We start from the raw sequence: 16544 nt of genomic DNA on the forward strand, positions 1-16544 counted from the left end.
CTGCCACGGTAATTTTTGCAAGCAAGAATTGCTATACACACTAAATTCCTTAATGCCAAAATTTATTCTGTATTTGTTATAAAGCGTATTCAAGTTAATGCTTAATACACATATGAGTGTATTATTTATAACATCATATCAAAGTTAACAACATAATATTGAGCTCTCTGGCAGTGTAACTTGTATTTATTGGCTTAACAAATTATTTGAAAGGAACTGCTATATTTGGCCTAATAGATTGTTGCTAAAATTTTCACCAATTTATTAATCTAGCCATTCAATAAATATTTATTGTTTTAGCACTATTTTAAGTACTAGGGTTATAGCAATGAACAAAAAAAGAGAAAAATAGAAAACTTCTTAGCTTCGTAAATCTTCCTTTCTATTGGGGAGACTCACACAATTAACATACAAATAAGTAAGTGTCAGATTGTTGTAACTGCTGAGGATATATTTAAAGCAGATTAGGAAGTGGGGTGTGGGGTCACAGTTTGCATTTTTTAAATATAGTGAGCAGAGTATAATCCAATGAAAAGGTAACATGTTAGCAAAGATCTGAAGGAGATTTGGGAGTAAGCCACAACCAGTGTTTGAGAGAAGTATATTCAATACAAAATCCCTGTGGCAGGAGCATGCCTGCCATGTTCCGGGAATTGAAAGAGGTCAGGAGCGGACTAAAGGAGGGAGGATAGTAGAAAACATGGTAAATCAGAGAGGTGAATAGGGTAGGAGGTGGGTCATATGATGAGGAAACTGGCAGGCCATTGGAAAGACTAGAGCTTTATGAAGAGAGGAGTGATTGATCTCACTTATATTTTTATAAAATTTTTTATTCATATTTATTGAGATATATTCATATACCATGCAGACATATAAAACAAAGCATACATTAAATTGTTTACAGTACCATTATTTAGTTGTCCATTCATCACCAAAATTAATTTTTGACATTTTCATTACCACACACACAAAAATAATAAAAATAAAAATTAAAGTGTAAAAGAACAATTAAAGTGAAAAAGAACACTGGGTACCTTTTTCTCCTTTTCTTTTTTTTTCCTTCCCCCATTTTTCTACTCTTCCATCATAAATGAGACAAAGGGAAGTGTGGTCCATATGGCGTTCCCAATCACATTGTCACCCCTTATAAGCTACATTTTTATACAATCATCTTCAAGATTCATGGGTTCTGGGTGGCAGTTTGATATTTTCAGGTATTTACTGCTAGCTATTCCAATTCATTAGAACCTAAAAAGGGTTGTCTACATTGTGCATAAGAGTGCCCACCAAAGTGACCTCTCGGCTCCTTTTGGAATCTCTCTGCCCCTGAAGCTTATTTCATTTCCTTTCACATCCCCCTTTTGGTCAAGAAGATGTTCTCCATCCCCCGATGCCAGGTATAGATTCCTCCCTGGGAGTCATATCCACATTGCCAGGGGGATTCGCTCCCCTGGGTGTCAGATCCCATGTAGGCGGGAGGGCAGTGATTTCACCTGCCAAGTTGGCTTAGCTAGAGAGGGCCACATCTGAGCAACAAAGAGGCATTTGGGAGGAGGCTCTTAGGCACAATTGTAGGGAGGCCTAGCCTCTCCTTTGCAGTAACAGTCTTCCCAAGAGCAAGTCCTGTGGCAGAGGGCTCAGCCCATCAAACCACCAGTCCCCTATGTCTGTGAGCACATTAGCAACCGTCAAGGTGGGGGAACCCAACACCCCTGCATTCTCCATCAGTTCCTCAAGGGGGCTCTGCGTATTTTTTTCATTTTTTTCAATTAACTCTTTTTTTTTTAAAATCAACTATATCCAAAAAAAAAAAAATGCAATAAAAAAAATTTCAAACAAACCATAACAAGGGAGTCCAACATGTTCCTACTCTACCTCAAGAAAATAACCCAATATAGCAACATTTCTGTTAACTTGTTCCCACCACACCCACCAGAAATTAACAAACCAAAGTCATTCCTGGGCATTCCCAGAATGTTAAACTCACCCACGATAGCTTATCTATTTTTATTGGGTTATCGTTCCCCCCTTCACCAATTGCTCTCTATTGCTAGTTCCGCTACATTCTGCATTATCAACCATTTATTTTAGGAGTGTGCTGTTTAACCTCCAGCTGTTTGTGAATTTTCTAAGTCTCTGCTGGTTATTGACTTCTAATTGTATTCCATTGTGGTCAGAGAATGTGCTTTGAATAATTTCAATTTTTTAAAATTTATTGAGACTTGTTTTATGTTCCAGCATATGGTCTATTCCGGAGAAAGTTCCATGATCACTAGAGAAGAATGTGTATCCTGGTGATTTGGGATGTGATGTTCTATATATGTCTGTTAAATACAATTCACTTATCAGATTGTTTAGGTTTTCAATTTCCTTATTGGTCTTCTGTCTGGTTGATCTATCTATAGGAGAGAGTGATGTGTTGAAGTCTTCCACAATTATTGTGGAAACATCCATTGCTTCCTTTAGTTTTGCCAGTGCTTGTCTCATGTATTTTGTGGCACCATGATTGGGTGTATAAACATTTATGATTGTTATTTCTTCTTGTTGAATTGCTCCTTTTCTTAGTATGTAGTGGCCGTCCTTGTCTCTCATAACATCCTTGCATTTAAAGTCTATTTTGTCTGAGATTAATATTGCTACTCCTGTTTTCTTTTGGCTGTAGCTTGCATGAAATATTTTTTCCTGTTCTTTCACTTTCAGTTTCTTTGTGTCCCTGTGTCTAAGATGAGTTTCTTGTATGCAACATATTTAAGGTTCATATTTTTTGATCCATTCTGCAAATCTATATCTTTTAATTGGGGAGTTTAATCCATTTACATTCAATGTTATTACTGTGAAGGCATTTCTTGAATCAACCATCCTGTCCTTTGGTTTATGTTTGTCAGATATATTTTTTCCCTCTCTCTCTTATGGTCCTTTAATGAACCAATATTGAATCTCTTTAATACTGAACCTTTCTCCATATGTCTCTCTCTTTTCTTTGTTTCTTTGTCGGTAGGGCTCTCTTTAGTATTTGAAGTAGGGCAGGTCTTTTATTAGCAAAATCTCTCAGCATTTTTTTGTCTGTGAAAAATTTAAGCTCTCCCTCAAATTAGAAGGAGAGCTTTGCTGGATAAAGTATTCTTGGTTGGAAATTTTTCTCTCTCAGAATTTTAAAAATGTCATGCCACCGCCTTCTCATCTCCATGGTGGCCACTGAGTAGTCATTACTTAGTCTTATGTTGTTTCCTTTGTATGTGGTGAATTACTTTTCTCTTGCTGCTTTCAGAACTTGCTCCTTCTCTTCAGTATTTGACAGTCTGATCAGAATATGTCTTGGAGTGGGTTTATTTGGATTTATTCTATTTGGAGTTTGCTGGGCATTTATGCTTTGTGTATTTATATTGTGTAGAAGGTTTGGGAAGTTTTCCCCAACAATTTGTTTGAATACTCTTTCTAGACCTTTACCCTTCTCTTCCCCTCTGGGACACCAATGAGTCTTATATTTGGATGTTTTATTTTATCTATCATATCCCTGAGGCCCATTTTGATTTTTTCAATTTTTTCTCCATTCTTTCTTTTGTTCTTTCATTTTCCATTCTGTGGCCCTCAAGGTCACTGATTTGTTGTTCAGCTTCCTTTAGTCTTGTACTATGAGTATCCAGAATCTTTTTAATTTGGTCATCAGTTTCTTTTATTTCTATAAGATTGTCTATTTTTTTATTTACTATTGCAATTTCTTCTTTATGCTCTTCTAGGGTCTTCTTTATGTCCTTTGTATCCTGTGCCATGCTCTTCTTCATGTCCTTTATATCCTGTGCCATGCTCTCATTGTTTGTCTTTAGTTCTTTGATTAATTGCTCCAAGTACTGTGTCTCCTCTGATCTTTCGATTTGGGTGTTTGTGTTTGGGTTGTCCATATCATCTGTTTTTTTCACATGCTTTAAAATTTTCTGTTGTTTTTGGCCTCCTGACATTTGCTTTACTTGATAGGTTTCTTTTAGGATATATAGGATTATTCAAAGCCTAATCTCTAATTTGTCAGATCTACAGCTTGCTGGAGTACACTTTCTTTAACTAACCAGCAGATGTCATCCGCGAGTCACCTATTCCCCTCAAGCCAGTTTTCCCCAACTTTGTCTTTGTGGTGTGTGGGGGTCTGATTCTTGTGGGGTCCAATTGGTGCACCAAGTTTTGGTGTGTTTTTGGTGCTGTCTGCCCTGAATGTGGTGCATGTGTCTGAATAGTTAGGGAGGGAGGGCAGCTTTAATAATCAAACCTCCCAGGTGTTCCTGGAGATTTAAGGCTGTTGCAAGAGTCTAAACCTTCATTTCAGTCTCACCACAGATTGACTCTGCTGCTGACCCATATGTCCTTGGTATTGGTGTATGGTCCCTGGGATTTCTGAGTGGTTTCCTCTTTCAAGCTGTGCCCTTCTCGGGACTCTGCTGAGGGAACGTTGTGCTACATCACGAGTGTGTGCTGTCCCTCAAGGGAAGTTCTGGGCCACTGGGCCATGTATGTGTGTTCCTAGCCTGCTATAAGGATGGCTGTATGGGGCTTATTAATTTCCCCCTTTTTGCACAGCTCTGCCTTCCCAGCTCTGGGACAATTTGCTGTGGGTGCGTGAAAGGCTATTGTCCATGCCTGATATTGTGGTGTGTGCGCATGTTGCTGGAAATACTTCCCATCACACTGGATTTTTTGGTGCAGCTCTGGGCTGTGGCTCTGGCACCAGGCAGGAGAGTTCCCAGCCCACAAGGAAAATGGCTGCAAGGGGCGTAATTAGTTTCCCCTTTTGGCTCACCTCTGCCTGCCTTGCTCTGAGACAATTAGCAGCTGGTGTGCGAAAGGCTATCTTCCATGCCAGATATTGAGGCATATGCACAACCTGTTCCTGCCACGCTTCACTGTGCGGTTCTCACTGCCATATTTGCAGCTGCTTTTTTTTTTTTTTTTAAAAAAAGAACTAGTCCACCTCCAAACACCAACCCACAGTTTCCCCACACTGCAGGGTGGCTGCCAGATGTCCTGCAAGCTTACTCACTCATTTCGGAATGCAGACTCCCAGTTTCACCAAGTGCATGGTCCCTGTGGATTTAGCAGGCCTTGTCCAGCTGGTGTGTCACTGGAACTGGTATTCTGGGTCACTTTCTGGCTTTTATCTAGTATTTTTCATGGAGGTGTTTTTTTTTTTCCCTGTCTCTCCTAGTCGCCATTTTAGGATTTCCTCGTCTCACTTATATTTTAAATGTATCATTCTTGCAATCATGTGGAAAGTAGATTGTGGGGATTGAGAAAAGAGGTAGGATAGGTAAGCAGAATCAAGGAGAATGTTAGTAAGCTATTGTGATATTCTAGGCAAGAGTTGATGAGGCTTTGGACCAGGATTTTGTTGGGGAAGGTAGTGAGAAGTAGCCAGATTCTGGACCATTTTGAAGGCTATAAGCACATGATTTGCTCATATGAAAAATGTGAGTTGTGAGAAAAGCCAAAGATGATTCCAAAGGTTTTGATCTTCAAGGAGATTATACTATTAGGCAGAATTTACTACCACTGTTACTTTAAAAAGATTTTTGTGATAGGGAAATTTTGAAAGACACTAAGTATTTTCAGTGGAACACTTTTAAAAACTGTGTTTAGACATTTATAATATTATTTATTTATTTATCTCTTACTAGTTCTTGCCAGTAGCCTTAGTCCATATCGTGAAGGAAGATTCATAGAGAGGCGACTGAGATCCTCATCAGAAGGAACTGCAGGGAGTAGCAGAACGATTTTGAAACCGAAAGATGGAAATATAGAAGAAGCTAACAGTCTACGAAAGCAGAGGGCAGGTTCCTCATCTTCAAAAATGAACAGCATGGTAAGTTTACACATACATCTGCACCTAATAAAATTTTGTCATATATATCTGGCATGCTTGTGCCTCCTGCAAAATGAATACACACTGTAGGATGGACTCCTCATATCTGAAGGAAAAATTAGTCTCAGATTGACATCAATGGTCAGAGAGGCTAATTTTTCACTTGAGACTCTGATGGGTTACAACAGATAAGCACACCTGTGACAGCTACCATTACTCCTCTTGTTTGCTTCCATGGAAACCTGATATTCTCCCTTGTAGAACAAGACCTTGGGGTCACAAGACAAAAATGCTGATCTTGAGAATACCCTTTGACCTTTGGATATTTTCATTTTACAGTGTCTCTCCACCTTACAGCCACTCTAGGAAGTATCTTTTTGTAAATCACACTTATGCTAGTGCCACCCTGAGACCCTTTAGTGGGCTCTACTATAGTTGCCCTGCTGCTCTGCCCCTCCACACAGGATGACTGGTGCTTGGGGGCCAAGTAGAAATGCCCGTCCAGAATCAGAACACACTCCAGGTAACCAAGATTCCAGAATTCTTTGCCCAAACCACTGGGTGGAGGTGGAGTGTGTGTGTGTGTGTGTGTGTGTGTGTGTGTGTGTGTGTGTGTGTCTGGTGTGTGGGGCATGGTCTGAGCTTGCATTTAAGGGCTGGGGTATTGATAGGCTTGTTCATGAAGCACCCCCTTGTGTGATTGGATCCAAGGGTAGGAAGGGATGAGGCAGGGACTGAAACCCTGGGGGTGTCACTGAGGCCTCAGGCCTTGCAAATATTAGGAGGGCCTGCCTTCTAAAATTCACTTGCTCACTTTCTCACAAATGGTCCTTTTTCAGCATTTTCATTGACTTCTATCTATCTATCCATATACCAATCTATCTGTGGGTATATATGAAAAATGCTCAAAAATAAATCTTATGCTATCTCTATGTATTTTAGAGAACTAGATGTTGGGGATTGAATCACGTCCCCCATGAAAAGCATGCTTAGGCCCCACCAACTGGTTCTATGGGTCTTTAGAGATGTTGTTAGTTAAAATGTGCCTTAATCCAATATTGAGGTCCTTATGAGCAAAGGAAATTGGAAATGAGAGAGAAAGCCACAGGGCAACAAATCAGAAATAAACTGACCTTGGAGGAGAAAGGAGAAGACATTGCCATATGTGTTGCCATGTGACAGAAAAGCCAAGGACCAAGGATTGCTGGCAGCCAGCCCCAGAATGCCACAGTCTTTGGGGGAAAAGCATTGCCTTGCTGATGCCTCAAGTTTGAACTTCTAGCCTCAAAACTGTGAGCCAGTAAATCCCTGTTGTTTAAGCCAACCCACTGTATGGTATTTGTTATAGCAGCCAGGAAACTAAAACACTAGGTTTTAAATAAAAATATTGGATCACCTAATTCTGACATTGTATCTTAAAGAGACCTTCAGTTAGTAAAGCAACATTGAGTGATAGGAAAACATTGTACTCGAAGTTAAAAGCTCAAGGAGCTAGTTCTGGCCTGGCCAAATCTTAATATTGGTTATATCAAAGACTACAAAACAGCAAATGATAATGTACATCTTGTTTCCATTACACCAAAAATAATTATATGCATACATGTGCATATGTTTACATTTGTATACAAAGATAGTATACTTCATCATTCCTTTTGTTCTTTTATAATTTGAAAATATTTTATCGTTTTTGTTACAATTGATCTTTTTTGTCTCAGTGCAAAAACATGTTAAAATATTTGCAATTCTTGTAAGAATAAAACTTATGACTAATGAAATATTATGAAACATTTAGCTTCACAAAAATTTCTATTCTACCTTCATGGAGAGGTCTTTATTAATAGTTTTCACTGTTTAGTAAACTTGCCCAAAGGTGGGCCTTTTAAATATCTCACTACATTAATTTTACACACTACATTAATTATAAACAATTCTCCTTGTAAAACTGAAAAATTACTGTTCTTCTAAGATGTATTTTCAAGATTTTAAATGGAAAAAGTGAAAAACAGAATGTAATTTTAGTGCTTTTATGTCAGGTTTTTCTTAAATTTTCAAAAAAATGTCCCTGCAGTGATGTAGGTATTTCACTAGATGGCAGGATTACATCATTGCCAACACGTGGGAAAAGCTATTCAGATTGCAACAGACCTACTGAAAATATTGAGTATGTTTATTGGAGTTACCGATACAACTTTTTCAGATAAATACTGACACTTCTGAATTTATACGAGAAACTTATTGAAAAGGTATGTGATAATTTTCACTGTTTTCATTTAGGTTTTTCAAATTGTATCTCATTCTTCAATTAATGCAGAGCTTTATAATTAATTCAAAATGCATAAAATATATTTAGCTTACAGAAGTAAAATAAAGAATTATTAGGATTATTTAGGTAATTTCAGATAAATATGGAACAAGTAACTTAAATATTTAGGAAATCTTAGCTTTCTGTTTGAAAAGTGACATATATTTTTGTATTTCTCTTCCAAAATAATACAAGTGAGCATTCTGTGTTTAAGAATGCAACCATAGTTCAGTTATTCTTTTATTTTAGGGCAATACTAATATCAACATGTGTTTTAATCCTTATTTGAGACAAGGCACTAGTCTTAATGCTTAACATATTTTATCGCATTTACTCCTCATAGCATCATGAGCTAAGTGGCATTGATTATAATCATATTTTGAAACAGAGGAAAATAAGGCACTGAGAAGATAAGCAGCACCTCAAATCACACAGCTAATAAATGGCAGAGACAGGATTTGTTTCCTAGTTTTTTAACTTCAAGCTCTACCTGCTTTTGGTGGAATTTATTAGATTTAAACTTAATTTGAACCAGTTATTATTTTTCTTTCCCAATTCTGTGTAATGAATTAAAAAATTAAAGGAAATTGTCTACTTCCTCTAACCCTAGGCTTTCACCCTTTGTAAGGGATAAAAAATGGAAATGTACTGCCTATTCTGAACCTAAAATGTGGTGGTATTTCTTGATATGATGATGAAGTATGTTAAGGTATTTACTAAGAGAGAACCCATATAAATAACTTAGTCACAAAAGAATATGTTTGTACTTAGGAGGAATTGGAGTCCTTCTTTTAAGGATTTTTAAGGATTGTTTCTTTCTAGACTACAGTATATTCATAAATATATGTAAGGAGTTTGTCATGGTTTCTCCAACAGCTTTGCACAGTGTATTAGTTAGGGTTCTCAAGGGAAACAGAATCAATGAGAGCTGTCTATGACTATAAAATTTATAAAAGTGACTCATGCAACTGTGGGTATGCATGAGTCCAAATTCTATAGAGCAGTCAGCAAACCATCAACTCCAAGGAAGATGTCTGATGAACTCCTCAGGAAATGAACTGGCAACTTCGACGAACTCCTCAGGAAATGAACTGGAATCTTCGACAAACGTGTTCGATGAACTCAGGAAATGAACCGGCAACTTCGACGAACTCCTCAGGAAATGCTTCACTGGGCAGCCGAAGAAGAAGTGAAGGTTCTCTATCTGTCTTGCTTATAAGTCTTCAACTGATAAATTGGATTAAATCCAGCCAATTGCATTCTCTCATTGTGGAAGACACGCCCTTTGGGGAGTCATCAGTCACAGCTGCAGTCAATTGACTGATGATTTAATAAACCAGCCTGTTGGTTTATTAACCAGCCACAAACGTCCCTGCAGCAATTGTTAGGCCAGTGCTTGCTTGACCAGACAGCTGGGTACTATCACCTGGTCAAGTTGACACATGAACCTAACCATCATACACAGTGAAGTCCCGCTTCAAATAGTTGCAAGATCACTCTAATAAGAGAATATTAATGTGGAGATAGATTCATAGAGAATGAACAATACAGAGGACCTGGTATCATTCGAGGAAGTAATGTATGTGAGCTTATCAGTCAGAATAAGCTAGGCTATGAGATGATCAATAGCTTCCAAATCTTAGTGAATATGGATTTATATCTCACTCATGATGTGCAAGATGCTGGGAGTTCTATTCAATGTTTCCTCCTTCTGTATCTGGTCTTCTGTAGAAGCTACTTCTACAGACATTGCCTTACACCATGGCAAAAGGAAAGATAGCACTGGAGAGCCTGACCCCAGTAATGAAATGTTCTGACCTAGAGAGACTCATTTCCTTTCCACTCACAACTCATTGGCAAAAATAACCCCAAAGTGGGCAGAAAGTGCAGTCCTTCCTTGTGTCTGGAAGGTATAGACCCAGAAATGCTTGGTGAGCACTACTGACTACCTTATTCTCAAATGTTTTATTGTATCTTTGTCCTTTTAGTTAACTACAATTTCCTGCCTTCCTCCAGCCTCTCTTTTATCCACAGTTATTTAACAGGCCCTAACATTGTGCTGCTCATTGTGGTCAAAACAGATGTCTCTGAGATGGAAGGATTCATTCATAACCATAAGGTTTATATTTTTGGATGTGTTCTCTTCCTGATTTAAAGGCCTTAAGATTTATCCCTTAAGTGAACTAAGTTTACTTTTTTCACTTGCCTCAATTTCTGGGAAACTTACTGTATTTGAAAGTATTTATTATTGTTACATTAAAAAGGTGGTTTGAAAAGTTGTGTCATCCTTGGATTACTCAGCAAATACCTCCACAGAATTGCCTTGAACTCTTTGTGCTTAAGTGATTCTGAAAGAATTCATTTATGAGCAGCTTTACTCTGACACAGCATAATTTCTCTCATTTGTAGTTTGGCATTCTGCTGCCTTTGTGTAGAAACTGTGAATGCCACAGTAAAAACATAAGCTGTTAGGACTTCTTTGGTAAAAGAACAGACCAGATTTATATTTGAGGAAAAAAGAATTAACTTGCAGATCAGTAGCATGCCACGTCATATTTTAATTCTTTGGTATGTTGAACTCCAGAATTTAGGTATGATTGACTAAGGTGAGTGATTTAATACTAATTAAACAGCAAGTGAAATCGCCAGACACTTCGTTATGCTTTCACTTTTCTTCTGGGGTCTCCTATTTTCTCATTTATTTTCACGTCTTTTAGTCATTCATCCATTAATTAATTCATCCATGGTTTCTTTCAATAAATATTTATTGAGCTCCTACTCTGAATTTGCAAAGATGAGAGACAGTTTTTGAAGATTTTAGAGTTCCAGGTAGGAAGACATGAAGGGTAAACATGATCATGTGAATACACCAGTTTAACCATTTTGACCATCTTAAAATTCAGAATGGGTGGGACATGCATGATCTGGGTTGTAATCATCAATATCAGAAGTGAAGAGGATTCAGAATGCGTACATGATCTCCTGTAACTGTGTTTTGCTTGTACTTTATCTCACGGTTTCCCCTGGCACTGTTAAATGCCTTCTTTACTTCCTGGTGACTTTTGCTCAGTTTGACCACCAAAGCCTGTTGTTGGTGCTGAGCAGGGAGTCTGAGAAGCAGTGGGACAGTAAAGAAGAAGTTATAACATAAGTTGCATGATTAATGTCCAAAGAATTAATTGTGAAATGCCCTCCTCTACCATATACTAGGTAAAAGAGTTCTACTGGCCTTGTTTTGTATATGCACCTTCACACTTCTATTTTGTGGCATACAAGTTGTTGAAGCTCAAAATTATCAGTAAATGAGAGATTATGATTAGAAGATCTGATTTAAGAAATCCCTCCCTCCTCTTAATCCTGAAATCCTGAATGCAACCTACAATGTTTAAAGTATTAATGGCTTTGGGGGAGTTAAAATAACGACCTCAGCCTTTGTTGTAACTCATTGTCAATGAAAGTACAATGAGTATCACTGCATGCTAGAAGGACATTTAATCAGAAAAGGAAGCCATTCATATTTTTTAAGGAAATGGAGCCACACAAATCATTCTCCTCAATTCTTATAAATTTTAAGAAGGGAAGTCACAAGTATCACTCATTTAACATGTAATTACATTTGTTGATAACCAGCATATTAATTTTAGATGAATAGCTCTAATCTGTAATGCCTTTATTGATTTTTCTAGATACTAATGATACTTTTTCTTTCAATGCTGCTTCATGAAGATGATATGGAGAGTTGAATTTGGCAAGGAGAAGAGACACAGGAGATGCTTGAAAGAAATTTTGTTGTATTCACAGATCCTAGGGATAGAGTCACAGCATGCATTGCAGGGTCACACGCGACCACGTCAGGAGCATGAGGTTAAACAAGCAGTCAGGGATCAGAAGAGTGTGTGGACCTGGGGACTATGCCTTTATAGGGGTGTGGTTTCTGTGGCCCGTCAGGTACATGATTGAGAAGTGTTTATTTAAATTTGATGCCTCTGTGAAACTGGATAGGGCTTTGGGCTAGTGGGGAGGGGAGTCTTGGGGTACATTGTCTGACAGTCACTATTGCGGAATGGCATTAGTAGTCCGGGGGTGTGTATGCAAGAGATTGGGATGGGTGAGGCTCTTAGTTTTGTTTCTCTTATTACAAATACCCTGTTAGGTGTTATAACACACCTGGCACCTACCACATAGTTATTTGAATGTGTCTTATTTTACTTGTTAGACTACAGTCTTCTAACTGGAAGAAACTTTGGACATATTGGCATTCCTTAATATGTATAATGCCTTGTGCAGAAATAGGCATTTAGTAAGTGTGAATCAATGAAAGGTACTATCACTGATTATTACTACCATGAGATACATTCATATATATTCATGTATCTATATATTCATATATCTATATATTCATATAGATTGGCTTCCAGTCCAATCATTGTGTGTATACTAATGCACATTTAGTTTTGAAATTTTAAATTATTATACAAATGTACAGTTGTTATTTTTTATTGTGCATTATTCGGTAAAGTTCTGTTTTGTTGATATTAAGTCTTTACTCAGGAAGGCCATTCCAATTATGACATTATTCTAGTAGAAACAATTCATTTTAGAATGATCAGACTTCTGGTATGGTTTCCAGATCTTATGAATGCAATAATTAGGGACTGACCATACAAAGAGGAAACAAGTCACTTGCTTCTGGTATTTATTGGAGAATCTGTTAAAAATATGTAAGTTCTTGGTCAAATATGTCTAAAATGGGTTTTTTAATGTCCCCTGTCTGTTTTATCTAGTCAGGCTCATCTCCTTCCTTATTATCTTACAGATACAGAGTTGCTTTGTAGGTAAAATATACCATTCATTTTTTTTTTCAAGCTTGTGGGATGAGTCATTTTTATTTACAAGTTTTCACAATTTGAATGCTTTGTTTTTCCATATTATGAATAGCTTATAAACAGAGTTAACTTACTTCATCTTAAATGACTTTAAGACCCATTTGGATAAATAAGTAAAATTGCAATGTCATTTTATTGCCATTTTTGTCATACAATTCACATGAGAACATTCATAGTACTTAATTTTTATCCTTGTGGTTATATTATTAAAACTTAATATAAGCAATCATGTAGTAATAGCAATATTAAATAATATATATTATAATCTTCATTTGGAATAGTACATATTAGTGTTTATTATTATTTACCAAGGAAATAATTAAGAAGGGTAATAGTAGAGGAAAATTAAAGATTTTTTTCTAACCATATTACAGCTATGAAAACTGTTGTATGCCTTATGTAGTTAACTTCCAGGGTTGGCACAGCTTTTGTAATGTGAGAGAGAATATTTATCAATTCAGGATGCATGACAAATCTTTGACCATCTGAACAGCTGCACAATCTATAGTACAAAATTGACCATGAGGAAACGAACAACCTTTTCTGAGGGGACAGTCACTGGAATCCGAAGTTTGTACATTTTTCTACTTAGACAAAGAAAATAAACAGATTTTTCTCAGTTATTCTAATATTTTGAAACTTAAATACAACATATTAAATTAATTTCAGTAAATTATTTAAACAAAACAATCCTAACTTCCAAAGTCAACAAATGAGTTATTGCAATAGAATTTTACCCAATGTTGTACATTACGGTTGAGGTTATAGAAAAAATGTAAATATTTTAATATATGAACATTGTTTTCCAGTAATTTTTAAATTGAGACATTTATAATTATCTCACAAACCTTCCTATCCTACAATTTCAGGATGAAGAAATGCAATTTACAAATGAATCATGTAGATACAATGTCACACTCTTCCTATGTGATGACATTTTGTTTAAATTATTCTTTCCTAAATTAAAGTAGCTGTCATTTTGCCACTTTTGTAATTTAATTCAGTGAACACTTGACTCTAGTGCTAAAAGTTTCTCTGAAATGCTTCCTTTGTTTATATCTTCTTTTGTTCTTTGGTTGTTATGTCCAACATGAAATAACCTAAGTACCATTTTTTAAATACTTCTGTCTTTTAGGGTCTTTGCTGCATGTATTTTCAATTATCTTACAGAATTATTATTTTCATACTTAACTAGCTGTCTTCAACACTACACAAAGAATTTTATTGTCAAGAGAGACTCACATGAATCGGAGCTCGTCAGGCACCAAGAGGTACAGACGAAGCAGGGAGAGATCTGGAATACCTCCCAGGTCCCCACTTCCTTTCTCTATGTATTAGATGTGCCCTAGCCCAGATTGTTGGATGAATAAGGTACACAATCCCCTCATTTACATAGAAGGAGCCGTCTCAGTACAAAACATCTCCATTTTATATTCAGTTACATATCATATATGGACATTTTTTGGGTAGCCATATCCCATAAATTTCTAAATTCCAGATTTACTTTTCATAAGCATACTTAGCCAATGAGGCTCATTCTGCGGAAAGCATTCTTCTCCTGTTAATAAAATCCATTTAGTTCATCAGTTCACTTGTTTGCCAGGAGGTCTGTTTCTAGTATGTTTTCCAGGAGATTAGACCAGGTCACCCGCCTTCTCTCTTTCCAGGAAGCATACCCCATCTCCCCTATGGGAAAATGGATCGCAGACCAGCTGCTTAACCTGTTTCTTCACAGGCAGTAAGTATGTACTTTGAACACTCTCCTCAAGCTATTTATGCCATTCTTGCTGCCTACCCTCAAAACAACCATATTCTTATCCATTTTGCCTTGATCTCAGAGATATATGTGTCCCTGCATCCTTTTGAAGTGAATGTTTCTACTGGTAGTCTTGACTTCAATCCCTTACTTCCTTCAGAACTTTGTTCCATTGCCATGTTTCTTCTGTTTTCCTTCTGTTTCTTCTCCATTGCTGTTATTTTACAGCACTGCTCTAGACAGTGTTCACTACTGTTAATTTAGTTTTTAAAAGTAAAGTTTTCCATCCTTGAGGGAAAAAAAAATTTCTATGTCCTGATGCCCCTATCCCTGTTCTTCCTACAAGGCCAACTGTCCTGCAAGAATAGCCTTCTCTTACCATGTTCATTTTTCACTGCTCTTTATTGGTTTCATCTATTTTTGCTTCTGTCTCAGAAATTTCATGTATTGACATTCTGTCTCAGAAATTCTTTGATGGGAGGGGTGTCCCGTGCATTTTAGGATATATAATAGCACTACCTCACTAAATGCCAGGAGCAACCCCCAGTTGTGACAACTAAAAATATCTCCAGACATTGTTAAATATCCCCTTAGGGGCAAAAATTGCCCCGGATTGAGAATTACTCTAAGGTCATCAATGACTTTAATATTTCAGGTTCTGTTTCTCAGTTGCCATTTTTCTTGACATCTCCTCAGTTTCTAACACTGCAGGCAACTCTGTGTAATTCTTCTCATCTCCTTTTTGGAGAGCAAACTCGTCTCTGGTTCTTCTTCTCTCTCTTCTTTTCTCCTTTTCATACTCCTTTGTGGGCTACTTCACCCTCACATCTCAACTACAGATGTTACTTGTTATTCCTCACCTTTTCATTCACCTGTCCTATCTGAAAACTTAAGATGTATGGGAAGTTATATGTGATTCCTAATGAAAAGACTGGGAATCTCTATTCTATCAGAAATCTGACAAAACCAAATAGACAATGAAAAACACAATATATTGCATTTATGGAAATAGAATGAAGGCTGTGAAAGAGTTATTTGCCTAAGGAGAGTAGCTGAAACTGAGGAAATCATCTTTGGAACAGACATAGTTTCTCTAAACCCTTTTTTTTCTCCCATCTATGTTATTCTTCTAATTTCTGTTTTTATGCACCTTATATTTAAGCCTCCTTTTAAGATACTCCAATAATTCTTAATCCCCCACTTTGTTTCTAAAGTTACACTGGAGAAACCCCAAGTATATCACTTAAAATATATCACCCACTCTAATGCATTTAAAATAATGCAGCAGTTTAAGTTGATCATAGTACAGATAATGGTAGAAGTTGTGGCAGATGTTGTGGCTATTGTGCAAGCAGTGTATATTTGACCTTCAAAGAAACTTGGCAGCTACTGGAGAACCACATGTTGCCCAATTGCACCGTGAACTCTGCAATTGCTGTTTCCACTTTGTCTCCTCCAGAACCTCCCACAGGATGTGCCCCCAGCTGGCTCTGGTACAAGAGGAATTTGTAGTGTGTAGAGTATGTGTGTGTGCAAAGAGAAGTTTTAGGCACAACTTCAGAAAAGAAGAAAATTTATGAAATATACTTAGTCCTAAAAAATACAACAAAATAAGAAATTAATAAAATGATCAATAAACAGTTAAATATCTTTTAAATATATTCATACTTTTTCCTCCTTTTTTGTTTTTCAAATTCCCTTACTGCTTTCTAATCCTTTATAAGTTATAAGAATATGCATTTTTATTTTCTCTTT

General features: G+C 36.9%; 1 protein-coding gene across 4 annotated transcripts in view; it reads left to right on the forward strand.

The window, feature by feature from the left end:
* Nucleotides 1-16544, forward strand: part of CCSER1 (coiled-coil serine rich protein 1) — a 1457654-nt gene that overhangs the window by 204912 nt on the left and 1236198 nt on the right. For all 4 annotated transcript variants that reach the window (XM_037830258.1, XM_037830260.1, XM_037830259.1 and 1 more), the window contains exon 3: nucleotides 5661-5845. In XM_037830258.1, coding sequence (XP_037686186.1) covers nucleotides 5661-5845 — 185 coding nt within the window. The remainder of the gene's footprint in view (nucleotides 1-5660; nucleotides 5846-16544) is intronic.

This window comes from Choloepus didactylus, chromosome 3 (genome assembly GCF_015220235.1).
Source record: "Choloepus didactylus isolate mChoDid1 chromosome 3, mChoDid1.pri, whole genome shotgun sequence".
In the NCBI taxonomy this organism is placed as follows: Eukaryota; Metazoa; Chordata; class Mammalia; order Pilosa; family Megalonychidae; genus Choloepus; species Choloepus didactylus.